Source organism: Podarcis gaigeae (genome assembly GCF_964106915.1).
Source record: "Podarcis gaigeae genome assembly, chromosome: 1".
NCBI lineage: Eukaryota > Metazoa > Chordata > Lepidosauria > Squamata > Lacertidae > Podarcis > Podarcis gaigeae.
Genome location: NC_139678.1, coordinates 133,507,661 through 133,521,314, shown reverse-complemented (window position 1 = coordinate 133,521,314; position 13,654 = coordinate 133,507,661). Strand labels below are relative to the sequence as shown.

General features: G+C 44.0%; 1 protein-coding gene across 3 annotated transcripts in view; it reads right to left on the bottom strand.

Annotated features, from left to right (window-relative positions):
* The window catches only part of ITGB2 (integrin subunit beta 2), a 47,200-nt gene that overhangs the window by 15,227 nt on the left and 18,319 nt on the right, over positions 1-13,654 (bottom strand). For all 3 annotated transcript variants that reach the window (XM_083707383.1, XM_083707384.1, XM_083707382.1), the window contains 3 exons: positions 11,754-11,842; positions 7,388-7,562; positions 3,530-3,700 (listed from right to left, as the gene is read on the bottom strand). In XM_083707383.1, the coding sequence (XP_083563509.1) occupies positions 3,530-3,700; positions 7,388-7,562; positions 11,754-11,842 (435 nt within the window). The remainder of the gene's footprint in view (positions 1-3,529; positions 3,701-7,387; positions 7,563-11,753; positions 11,843-13,654) is intronic.

Sequence of the window (13,654 nt, the reverse complement as noted above, 5' to 3'; positions counted from 1 at the left end):
AAAAAGCATCGGGGAGAGAATCGCACCCTGAGGCACTCCACACACCAAGGAGTGGCGCGATGACAATTCCCCCCCAAGCGCCACCCTCTGTCCCCGACCAGAGAGAAACGAGCGCAGCCATTGAAGGACTGTGCCCTGGATCCCCACGTCGGCAAGGCGGTGGTCCAGGAGTTCGTGGTCGACCATGTCGAAGGCTGCTGACAGATCTAGAAGAATCAGCAGCCCCGACCCACCTCGATCCAGCTGCGGAGATCATCTGTTAGGGCAACCAGAGCCGTCTCGGTCCCATGACCAGCGCGGAAGCCGGACTGGAATGGATCCAGAGCAGATGTTTCATCCAGAAACCTACCAAGCTGTTCAGCAACCGCTCTCTCAATCACCTTACCCAGGAATGGAAGATTCGAGACCGGGCGGTAATTGGATAGATCTAAGTGATCTAATGATGTTTTCTTTAAGATCTAATGATGTTTTCTTTAAGTTTTCTTTAAGAGTGGACGCACCACTGCCTCCTTCAGTTCCCCTGGGAATATCCCGGTGCCAAGGGACAAATTGATGATATCCCCCAGGGGGGCCCACACCTCGTCTGGACACGCTCTAATCAGCCATGACGGGCACGGATCAAGAGGACAGGTGGTGGGCTTTCCAGCTCGGAGGAGTCCGTCCACATTGGCTGGAGATATCCGGTCAAAGTGGTCCAATACTGGACCCGAGGACAGTCGAGGGGCCTCCAGTTCCTTTATTGTATCCAAATTGGCAGGGAGGTCATGGCGGAGCAACAGGACCTTCTCCGCAAAAAAGCTCGCAAATGCCTCACAGCTGTGTCAGATTGTTATTTAAATTTGGCTGTCCTTCAAGGGACGTTAAAGACCGAATTATACTAAATAATTGCGCCGGGCGAGAGCTAGCGGATGCAATGGAGGCCGAGAAGTAAGACTTCTTAGCGGCCTTCACTGCCATCTCATAGGTTTTCATAAAAACCCTATAAGATGTTCTTGAGGCTCCGTCACGGGCACCCCGCCATACTCGCTCTAGCCGTCTGAGGTCCCGCTTCATTTTCTGAAGCTCCTCGGTAAACCAGGGAGCCCGGTTTCTGCGGGGTTACAGAGGGCGCTTAGGTGCGATCTCATCGATGGCTGCCAGGAGCTGGGTATTCCAGCCCTCAACAAGCTCAGTCAATGAGTCGCCAGGGGGAGCAAGGTCCCGCAAGGCCTGACGGAATCTATCAGGGTCCATCAGCCTCTGCGGGCGGGCCCAAATCGGCTCGCCACCTAAGCAGGGTGGGGGTGGAAAGTCAATCATGGCTTTCAGAGCGTAGTAATCAGACCATGGCACCTTCATCGAAGGAGACATGATCACATCTATACCGGCGCCAAAGATCAAATCCAGCGTGTGGCCTGCTTGATGTGTGGGGCCCGAAACAAACTGGGAGAGCCCTAGTGTCGCCATGGAAGACACCAGGTCCAGAGCCTGTGAGGAGGGAGTGGCATCAGCATGGAAGTTGAAGTCTCCCAATACCAATAGGTTAGGGAACTCCAAGGCCCAGCCGGCCACCGCCTCCAGCAGGCATGACAGGGTGGCTGCTGGTGCGCTAGGTGGCCGGTACACCAGCCAGACAGCCAAGCTCTCCTCGGAGCCCCACACTAGGCCAACACATTCAATGCCGGGGATCGATGGCGATGGTAGAGCCCTGAAAGAACAATCTTCCCGGGTTAATAATGCCACCCCTCCCCCCCGGCCCACAGTCCGTGACTGGTGGAGGACGGAGAAACCCGGGGGCGCCATCTCTCGTAAGGTAACAGTTACCCCTTCACGCACCCAGGTCTCCGTCACACAAGCCAGGTCGACCCCCTGCGAGGTAAAGAAATCTCGCAGGGTGGCGGTTTTGTTGCCTATAGACCTGGCATTGCACAACACCAGTGACGGAGGTGAGTAATCCTTGCTCACCCTACCCTCGTCTCTCGGGATGGGGCGCAGATTGGAAGGGGTACGAGCATATCCGTATCTCAATCTGAGTTTGACCTGCTGCTTCCCCCAGGGAAAACTGTTTTTTGCCACTGAATCAGAACAAACAATTGTTTCCAAATTTATTTTAATTTCCTCTTGAAGCTTCCTGAGAGCCATTCTACCTGGGGGGGCTGCCAGAGGGCTTTCTGGGGTCCCTGGCTGGGTGGAATATGACTTGGAAGCGGAGGAAAACCCATCCTGCAGAAACGACGCAGCAGCCTCTATGGACAGCTAGATCCAGAAACACATCCCTTTCTGAATTATCTTCGGGAAAAAAATAATTTACAACTTAAGTGAGTTTCTTCGTCTGCCACTGAGAGCTTTTATTGGATGAGTCAGCTACTTTTTACCACTTAGAAAGGAGGAAGCCGCTGAGTGTAGAATGAAGGCAAAAGGCTTGATTTATGCTCTGAGATAACAAAAGTTTAAACGAACAAAGGAGTTTCTGTGCTATGTTTAAGTGCACTGTTTTATTATTAAGCAGAATTAGTATTATTATATTATGACAAAAATGTGCATAAGAATATAAAATCTACTTTGCCAGTTGATACTTCCTCCATGGGAATGATTTTTTATTATTATTAAATGAGCTAAGCTTACTGGTACTGCTGTCAAAACAAGGTATCTAGAGGAGCTGTGCTGCTGCTGAAGTTTCTACAGGAACAGTTATAATAAACATTTTATTATTTCTACTCCACCCCCCCTCCAAAGGGACAGATGTGCTAACATTCTTAAAAAGCAAAGTAGAAAACAGAGGGGGTGGGATTAAAACACTCCCAACACAGCATGTTGGGTACCAGGAAAAGGGCAGCAGAGGAAAAAAAGGCATCTTTAGATACCTAGCAGATGATGGTAGAACAAACAATATCACTTGAGTTAGAGATTAATGAAATTAAAAATTATTTGGACACTTTGGATTATGGAATAGACAAAATATCGGAAAACTAGAAGGAACAGTTAATAAAATAGAAGAATCCTATACACAAACATTTGGATAAATGAGGCAAATAAATGAAACAAAGCAATTAAGGATAGATCTACGCAAAGGGGAAAAACGCTATAAATAAGTCAGAAATCATATCGTTATAACAAAAAAAACCCTATTGAAAATTACGTATAAAATTTTCCTGCTCTCTGGTGTTGCATGTTTATAATGCATTCAAATAATTGTTTCTTTGCTAATATAAAGGTAAAGGGACCCCTGACCATTAGATCCAGTTGTGGCCGACTCTGGGGTTGCGGCGGTCACCTCGCTTTATTGGTCAAGGGAGCCGCTGAGTCCTAAATCATGTTTCATTTTGCCTATTATCTTCTATCCACTGTGTGAAGTAGCAGCAGAAGTTCCATACCCAGCCTCATTGACAGCGCCTTCAGTGCAAAAATAATTTCACTAAATCTCAGTAAATCTGTATTTGATATGGAAGAGTTGTGCTCTGTGTAGTTCTACTCTTTTGAATTAAAACAATCCTAGATGCTAATTTTGTTAGTACCAGGAGAAAAATGGATTAATCAGAAATGTACGCACCTATTCGAGCATGTTTGGTAATACTTTTGAGAGCATTCAGCAGGTCTCCTCCTAGCTTCTTCACATTTTCCAGATCATCATTCATAGAGTATGAGAGGTCCATCAAATAGTAAAGATCTATAGGGTAGTCTTCCCCACGGCGGAATGTCACATTAAAAACAGCAGGTAGATCTGTTAGCAAAAGGGGAAAGAATGAGCATTTGCCCTAATCCTGCCACTCTCAAAGTCTGAGAGCATCCTCTATGGCGGGGGGAGCCTCTGGTCTGAGGGCCTTAATTAGGCTCCCAAGGCAGTTTTGGTCAAGCCATGCCCACCTGCATATACATATAGATATAGGCAACGTCCCGTTTGCACGGAGGTTGCATTCCGGGTCATTGTGCATGTCAGTGGTTGCATGTAAGCTTGTTCCATTCCTGCCCTTGTGGGGCAAGTAAAGCTGGGATCAAATGTGGGAGGGGGTTCATACACTGTGGGAAGCACCTACCAGGCACCAACACTCAGCTGACAGTTGTGGCTTCTGTGCACAGCGCAATGCAAGCCCTGAAGATCAAGACTTGCATAGCGCTGTGAACACATGCCCTGATGATAAGGTGATCAATGGGATGGGGGTGTTTGTGCCCAGTGCCATGCAAAAAAAGTCACCTGATATATTTATGCTGCCAGATGATTGACAGGTGGGCAACTCTACCCATCTGTCAAAATTGCTCTGCAGGTGGTGGAGGAGACAAGTATCTAACTCTACAAAAGGCATTTGAGATTTACTACATCCACTTCCGGTGCTCTCCACCATGATGAAGGCAGATCCCACATTAGCAGAACCCGTTCGCGGAACATAAACAAAGACTAATTTGAGGGTAATTGTCCTTGCAAGCCCCTCCCCCTCTGGTTAGGGGGGGGGTGAGCTTCACTCACAGATCATCTGATACCTGGCTCCCATCCTGAAATGGAAGGCGGGAGGCGTTGAGTGCAAAGCATTTTGCGTATCGGAAACCCTCTGGTGCAGTAATTATGAGCGGAGGATCTTCTGTATCTTAGAGAGAAAAATTTGGATCTAATTTACAGACATGTGCTGGACTAATGGGACAAGATGACCTCCTAAATGAATCAGCCACTGAGCAGCAACGTTTTGGTTTGGAGAGAAGAAGATATTCTTTGTAGTGAACTGAGGTGTGTTGGGGGAGGGGAACCGTTACCCTTTCTTAATATATTATGTTTGCTGCTTTGATGATTCGGCAAACCTCCCCCCGAATGCTAATGGATTGAAAAAAGGCAGCAGGAGATCAATGAGAACAAGATAATATTTATGGATTATTACAAAAATAGGACACTGTGAGAATATTGTTATGATGTAAAGGTTCACTGAACTGCAATTAAGATGCCTGAACTGCAATTAAGATCTACCACAGCTATGGTGGGACGCCATATCGTTAACAGCTGAGCGATGGATGGGAAAGAATAGTTGGAGACCTGCCAAGGTCTATGGTGGGACACCAGTCTTTTTTTCTTTTTTTTTTAGACTTCGACAAACAAAAATGGCATGTATGACGCAGTGAAAATTAGCCCTTGAGAGCAGAGCAGTGAGATCGAGAGATGCCGTATATGATGGATTACAACAGGAAGAATGAAGAAATGAAAGGAAAATAAACATCTCACACAGGAAATTCACGGAATGCAAACTCCTCTTGCAGAAGTAAAATTTATTAAATAAGTACTTATGAATGAAAGTCAAGAAATCGTTGACTGTTAAATTAAGGATTAAGATCAGAATGGTTGTAATTGGATTAAGATCAAGGAAGCAGGAAGAAATAAGAACTATGTACCCTGAAACTTAACACATGGAAAGGCACTAAAAATTGTTTCATTTGATATTTGAATAATTGGCCTTCTGATTGTATTGTAATTTGGTATTGTCATAATGCAGCTTTTATTGGATTATGATAATTGAAAATTAATAAAAATGATTATACAAAAAAAAGAGAGTTTTACTACATCCTGACTGTTATGGAAGAAAATATCAAAGCTACAGGTTGCAGGAAGCATATCAAAATGCCAGCGTATTTCAACCTGCACCAGTACTACTCGCAATGCAAATAATTAAGTACTAGGTATTATCCTGTGGTCCTCCAAAGTCTGTTGGACTTCAATTCCCAGCAGCACAGCCACCCTAACCAAGTGGTTCAGCAACATCAGAAGAACCACAAGCTCCCACCCCACCTAGAAAATTGTAAAACATTTCAGTTTGTCCTGGAACTAACTTTTGAGGGCAAGACGCAGAAGTTCTTGTTGTGCCAAGACTACAAAGCTCCTCTCATACTTAGAAGTACAGGCAACAACCAACTGGTGCATGTCCAATTGGCATGCAACTGTGTGCATCGCACTGAACCCAGAAGTGACTTAAAAATGACAAAAACAGCCCCCAAAGAGTCCAGAAAGGGCAAAAGATGGTGTGAAAACAGTGCCTATCAGTCCCATGAGCCTCTGCAAGTGCAATTCCAGGAGCCCTTCCAATGACCGTTGAGGCCTGTGGAGAGTTGGGAGTTTGAGCAAGGAGGTTTGGTGCGAGGAGTGATTGTGGTGGAGTTTGGCGTCTGGGAAGAAGAAGAAGAAGAAGAAGAAGAAGAAGAAGAGGAGGAGTTTGGATTTGATATCCCGCCTTTCACTCCCCTTCAGGAGTCTCAAAGCGGCTAACAATCTCCTTTCCCTTCCTCCCCCACAACAAACACTCTGTGAGGTGAGTGGGGCTGAGAGACTTCAGAGGAGTGTGACTAGCCCAAGGTCACCCAGCAGCTGCATGTGGAGGAGCGGAGACGCGAACCTGGTTCCCCAGATTACATGACTACCGCTCTTAACCACTACACCACACTGGCTCTCCTGTTGGTTGTTGTTTTTTACTGTTCTTTCAAGAGTTTCCAGAGGTTTTGAGGGTGTCTGCAGGCTGTTCCAATGGCGCTGATTGCACTTAAATGCATGGTGTGATTGCTCTTAAATGTGGTGTGATTGCACTTAAATGCATGGTGGCTTGGAACACAGCCCCTGCATAAATGGGGAGTTGCCTGTAGTGTTGGGTAAACTCTCCAAGGTATAGCATGATGGGGTGCAAACGTAGTACTTTCAGTGGCTTTTGTAACTGAAAGAGCCCCTGAAAGAACTACCCCTCTCATCCTATCACTCAGGATGACAGAGCTTTTGGGGAGGGGGCCCCCTCTGCTGTCTCTCCTTCCATCACTCCTGCGTTCTGCCTATTCACCAAGGTGAAATGCGATATTGAGGGCTGGCAGGTGGGGAATGGGATTTCCTCTGAGCACTCATATTCTGAGGCAGAGTTTGGGAGACACACTTCCCATTTTGAGTTGGGTCTTTGGAACCACCGAGGGCTCATTTCCAAGTCAGGCTCAGATAATCTCTCACAACACCCATACTTAGAAGTGAACAAGGTGTGGCCAACACTCGATATTTGATGTTTATTTCTGCATACTGTTTTTTGTTCTTTCAAGCTTTAATAAAAATTCAAATACAAGAAAAAAAAAACAGAAAAAGAAGTGAACAAGGTGCATGTGTATAACAACACGGGTGACATATATTTCTCTGGATGTTCAGCATCTACATCTTACCTCTGCTTATTTGTTTCAGGCACTTTATAACTAGTTCTTCAGCCAAAGGCTCCCAAAGAGGCATTATAGAATTTAAACAATCAAATCCAACACTTAAAACCAGGCATGATGTACTTCCCCACCTTCCAAGAATTCGAGAACTATTTATATACCTGTACAAAGGAAGTCACACCTGTTCTTTGCCCTGTCACTATAATCATCCCATTCATCCACTTTATATTTGTCTAGTAATTACTCAGAGTAGTACCTTGTCTTAGCTGCAGGTGCACATTCTCAGGCTGGATTTGCTTTATCTGACTTGCTGGTGGACCTGGCTGGGCAACGCTTTCTGGAAAAATTATGTCACCCCCACATCCCCTCTGCCGGAGTTGTTCCCTGGTGTCACAGCGACTGGAATCTTGTTCTCCTACTTTTGTGAAATCCTGTATTTCATAAAAATAAAAAAGAACAAATGGTCAGTATGTTTCAGAAATGAGTCTGATACATTTTGGACAACAGAGAAAGAACAATAGCTCCAAAAACATGCTTTGCCTGCAGAACTTCCAATGTCCAGTGTCTCTAGTTAAAAGGATATCTAGCTACAGGGCTGAGAATACCTTTGCCTGAGGTGGTGGGCATTTATAACTAGTTCTTCAGCCAAAGGCTCCCAAAGAGCCTGTCTACAGACAGTCAGAATAGAATTTAGGAGCTTAAAATATTACTCTTCTAAAGGATTGTACTGGAAAGGCATTCATGGGACTTCCATATGGCAGTCTGTTGTGGAATTGGTCTAACATTGCTCATGCTTACAGGTTTTGTGTCATAGTATTCATGTATGATGTTATTGAAATACTAGTCTGTACTTTTCTTACATTTCAACCATATTTCCCCTTGCCATCGAAGTCAATAAGGGGACTTTTAGGGAGGAAAGATGGCGGACTAGACTTTTATCGTCAACATACAGTGGTACCTCCATTTACAACTTAATTCATTTCGGAAGTCCGTTCTTACACCGAAAGTGTTCTTTAACTGAGGTGCACTTTCCCCAATGAGGCCTCCCGCCACTGGTGCCCTTCCACCAGTCGGCTTCTGTTCGTCTTCCGGGGCAAAGTTTGCTAGCCGGAACACCTACTTCCGGTTTTGTGGAGTGCATTGCCCGAATCATTCGTTAACAGGACTGTTCTTAGACTGAGGTACCACTGTACTGTCAACAGAGATAATGATATGGTGATTAATGTTAGCCAAGTCATAAATCTTGCTTATTGCATTCTCTCTGGGGAAACAGAGATAACAAGGATTAACCTCTGATGCTCTGAAAAGCTGCTTTCCACCCTGAGAGACTGAGAAGTTTTTGAGGGACTCAGACGGGGGTGAGTGACTAAGAGTGGAAGAAATCACAATGTTGCCCAAACACCACATACGTAATTGTCCTAAGGGACATAAGGTTGCCTAACCTTCCTTTCTTTACTTACTTGTGAGACTACTATAAATTACAACAGGGGTGGTCTGTCTGCCAGCTGAAATATACATATGGAATGCAACTGACTGACTGATGGTTTAAGAAAAAAGGATAATTACAAGGCTGAAAGCAAAACAATAAGCAAGCAAAACAATAAGCGTGCTTGTGCCTAAGAAAGATTTTAAACAGCAAAAGGGTGTTCCAACTGTTAAAATTCTTTACTGTATTTTATTTTTAATCCTCTCCTGAAAGCACTGGTTGCAAAGTTAAACTAACATAATTAAGCTACTATGAGAAAAGAATGCAAAGAATGCATTCTAATAAAAAGAAGCCAAGGGACTCAGACTTAAAGCAAAGACTGTAAGATCTTCAAGAAAGTGAGTAGTTAATAAGACCTAGAGCACTTGGTAATGGCAAAAGTACCGCTGGACACCCCATTGACTGTTGGCATCGTGCAGCAACTATTGGATGAACAACTGAAAGAGCTCAGAGCTGAGATGAAAAAATGGTGAATGAAAATGGACAAGAGTAAGATGCTAAAAAAGACACAGAACATTTGGAGAAGAATTTTGATGGAGGACTGCCAGAACAGGAGAGTGGGACAGTAACGCTAAAGGCAGTAGATGGTGAATTGGAGAGGACCTTCACATGGGTGCCTGGAGGAGTGAAACAGTCAAGCAGTGGAATTACAATGTTGGAGGAGTGGAATGAAGACATGGACAGAAAGATTAAGAAATATTCTGAGCTGGCAGACATAGAGCGGAGAAAGAAAGGATCCTGTGTACAATTTTGAGTGAATTTAGAGGAAAAAGCTACCAAGCTTCTATTAACACTCGTGGGAGGGGGGAGAGGAATTGGAAGTATTTTTTCCCCCTAAATTAGGATGAAAAACTATGACCAACAGGAAATGGGATTGGAATATATGGAACTGGGTTTGAATTAATGAATATACAATACATAAAACTATGAAATACTGTTTTAATATATGACCACAGTGCAGAGACTCCTATATGAATAAAGATGAGGGATTTATTGTTTTGCAACATTGGAGGTAAAGTTGTTATGCTGGACTGGAGGAAGACAATTGCTGAAATTTATCAATAATAATAACTGGAGAACCTCTTTTAGACTTTTTGTGTAGAATGAAAAATGAATGAACTTGAGATGTCTGGATCTGGAAAATGGAAAAGTAAGGACTAGCAGAAGCAGGAACAGCTGGATACCATCCTGGAGTGAATACTTGAATATTTTGGATGATCTTTAAATATATAACTGACAGATGGAGAATCAGAAACCCTCTTTATTTCTTTTCTTTTTTCATACTTTCATACTTTCATTATTTTCCTTCCTTGTTTTTGCTTTGCTCTTTCTTCTTCTTCCTCTGTCCTCTACTCTGAGTCAATGAGTAGATTATACGCACATGAAGGAGATGGGTGGTAGATCCTATATAAGAAGCAAAGCAGGTAAGAGCTTCCAGGGTGGGAGGCTGGGAAAAGAAAGGGAAGCCCCCAAGTGATAGGGTTGCCATATTTCAAAAAGTAAAAATCTGGACACGTTGAGCTTTTTTTTCTTTGCAAAAAATCTTTTTACCTATTTTTAAGGAAAGTTGACAAAAATCAACTTTTCTGACACATCCCAGACATTTCAGCCACTTTTTGAAAATTTCGCCAGGATGCCATTTTTGATGGACAAATCCTAGCTATGTCCTGGAAATTCCAGACATATGGCAGCCCTACCAGGTGAGTTTGGAGGGTCCACACTTTTCTGTGTGAGACAGGGGTTAGGATCTGCTTTTGAGAGAGAGGACTTTGCATTGTTATTTTTTCCTCCTTTTCTTCCCGCTTTTATTTTCATTTAGATTAGTCTGTTTTTTTAATTGTGGTGTATTGTGAAAAAAGGATTAATAAGATTTTATGGGTGGGGGGAGAAACAACCCTTGCCAAAAGAGAGAGAGAGAGAGAGAGAGAGAGAGAGAGAGAGAGAGAGAGAGAAATTAAATAAGGAAATAGTAATGTGTTATATATCCATAGTTACTGGCAGTATGGAAGCAGATTATCTTTTTTTTAAGGTGGTTTATCACATGTAGGGCAACATTTCAGTGGGTGGACTCTATTGCTTGAAAAATCAGTTCTTATTGGTTTTGAAAAAGTATACAAACCTTGAAAGAAAATGGGACTCCTCCCCCCAAGCATGTCTTAATTTTTCCTCTTATGAAACCTGATAATATCTGCTCTTGTGCACTACTTTTGGGTGTTCCCAGGTACGGAAATACATGCCTGGCTGGCCAGAGAGGAGGAGGATGGATGGGAGAGGGACAAAATAAAGAAGAATCCCCAGAGCACAAGCTGCATCCATTCGTGTCGACAGCAAGTGCCTGAAGAGCAACTAATGCCCATAATGGAGGAGGCTAACAGGGCCATCATGCACAGCTAAGAACCAGACCTGAGGGACCTGTGTGTGATATCAAGCCTCCATCTTGATGGAAACTCCCCTTTCCGATTTGACCCATGACCTATGGCTAAAAGATCAAAGTGATAGGAACCATGAATTGTGAAGTTACCTACAATCAATGCCACTTCTCATTATTTGCTTTCAATTTTTATTTGAACATTATTAATTTATCCCACCTAATCTGCACATTTCAAGCACGGATCTAAGACACCTAAGTTTTATTGTGTTGGTTTTGAATTTGGGTTTAGGTTTATTGTGACGTTAAGTTTATTGTGGTTTTGTGTGGTTTTATTATTTTTCTTTTTGTTGCACCATGTTGAGAGAAATCCTAACAAATGTTGCTGGCTTCCATCCTCCTGATAGCAAAGTCAATGCTGTCCAGTCAATCTCTTGGGCCACATTTTGGCGTTGCACAGGGTACCACTGAAATTTGAGACCCACAGGTCTGCCCCCGAAGAGGGAAAGGGGTGCCATGAAGCTGGAGATCTAGAAGAGCAGAGCATTCACCATTTTGAAAACAGCAGATTCAGTTTATTATTTTTAGGACAGTGACGATGGGTCTGCCCAGAAAGCAAAACTTGAAATGGGCATCCACTATCCAAAACAAAAAAAAGTTTCATTATCTTTATACCAAAAGGTATCATTCAGAGTGAAAAGGTTCAGAGGAAAAATTATTTGACGGAACATAATAATATGCATGAAAAACAAGAGATGGAAAACTTACCCGCTTCTTACACCAGGCGCATCCTGGGCCAGACTGGATGCAGTCCTGACAGGTTTTCACATTGTATTTGGTGCACTCAAGAGACAGCACTTAGGAAGAACAGGGCAGGTGGAATTAACATGAGGAAAAACTACGCATAATATGAAGCTAAAACTTACCACAAATTGAGTACATGGCAAACTATGTAGAAGGTTGATATATGAATATGCCAATGCAATATTAAAACAGAGACAAAAACAATCTCAAGACTCTACTTCAATATTAATTGTTGAGAAGGGGCTGCATTATCTGGCACTTAAGTTGCAAACCTATCAACAGCCTGGATTCAGAAGGACATGCAGGGCTTGTCCACACTTTGCTTGTCCCACACCTACAAAGCTTGCGCCCGAGAGCTTTTCTGCTTGTCCTGTGCTTTCTAGGCATGTGTCTGAGTGGGTTTTCCTTTGCCTCACTGCTTTCCCCAGGAAAACCTGCTCTTTACTGCTGAATTGGAGCAAACAGTGGTTGGCATCCGTCTCTCATGAGTGCAACTCCGGGGGCGAAGTCAAACCACTGCATTAGCAGGGCACAAGCCTGGGCAGGGTGGATGGAGGTCCTGGGCTGCCCAGACGACTCCTGTGGAAAGGGTGATGGCCAACTGACTGTCTCCATCAGCCGCTGGCTGGCCAAGATAGTTGTGTGGCATCCTGGTTGATGTTTGCTCCAGTTCATCTGTAAAGAGCAGGCTTATCTGGGGGGAAGCGAAGGGACAAGTGGATGAGTCCTCTCTGTGTGGAATATGTCTGTTGGACAGGATTTCACAGTTATTTTATTATTAAGATTACTTATATCACGCATCTTCAACCACACAGGCCCAGAAAGTTGAGGTGAATATGATACAATATAATACAATATAATTAAAATAACCCATAAAAAGTTTTACCTCAGCGAGAGATACAAAAAGAAGCATCATACCTCATCCCCCAGCAAAATCACAAACAGGTTAAGAGCGAGGCAACACAGCAAAGCTTGTGGGGGTTTGGGGGTGAGAGAGAGAAAGAGAGGTAGGTATATATATTATATCTATTCCCCCCCCCCCCCCCCCGCAAAGATGCAGAGTGCTGAAATCCCAGGACAAGGAATCCCACGGTCTGGGCACTGCTATTAAAAATGCCCAGACATGAACCCGCAGTTTCCAGGTTTCACAATGTAGCCAGGAGTACAAAATATCTCCGCAAATGAGGGTGTTGAAGGGATCCTTCTGTTATTGAGGCTCCAAGCTATAAGCAGCTATCGGTTGAAAGCAGCACCTTGAGCCGGGCATGACAAGACGGATCTTGCCGCTGCTTCCTGTAGTAACTCCAGTCTCCAGACGCCCTTCAAGGAGAGGCTTACATTCTGTTGCTGTTAGGAAGAATGGTGCCACATCCACCTTGTTTTTCACAAACTCTTTGGGCTGCAGTTTGTTGCAGACTGGGGCAGAAGAAATGACTGTACATTCTCTTACAAACCATTTGTGTGCCTGATCCATTGTCCTCAGGCAAACAGTCCTGGAGGCTGCTGCTTCAGGTCATAGCTATCAGCACCGTAGACCCAAAGCCTGAGTGTCCCGCACCTTTTCACTTGCACAGACACTTATTAAAGTAACCAGTAGTTATTTTAATATGTTTTGATTGTATCGCCCCCTCTCAATGGCCCATGTTTTAGCAATATGGTGTGGTAGATGGCATCTATTGGTAAAATGAACATGTGATCCTGTAGCTCAGATAAGGGCCTCTTGCACAGGAAAACACCACCGACTTGGGATACCGATTAACAAGATTTCCCACTGAAGATAGGATAATGGGCACAATCCAACAGAAAGCTGAGCCTACTTAAGCCCAATTAGTTCAAGGCCCTTACAGGCTTAGCTCTACAAGGAG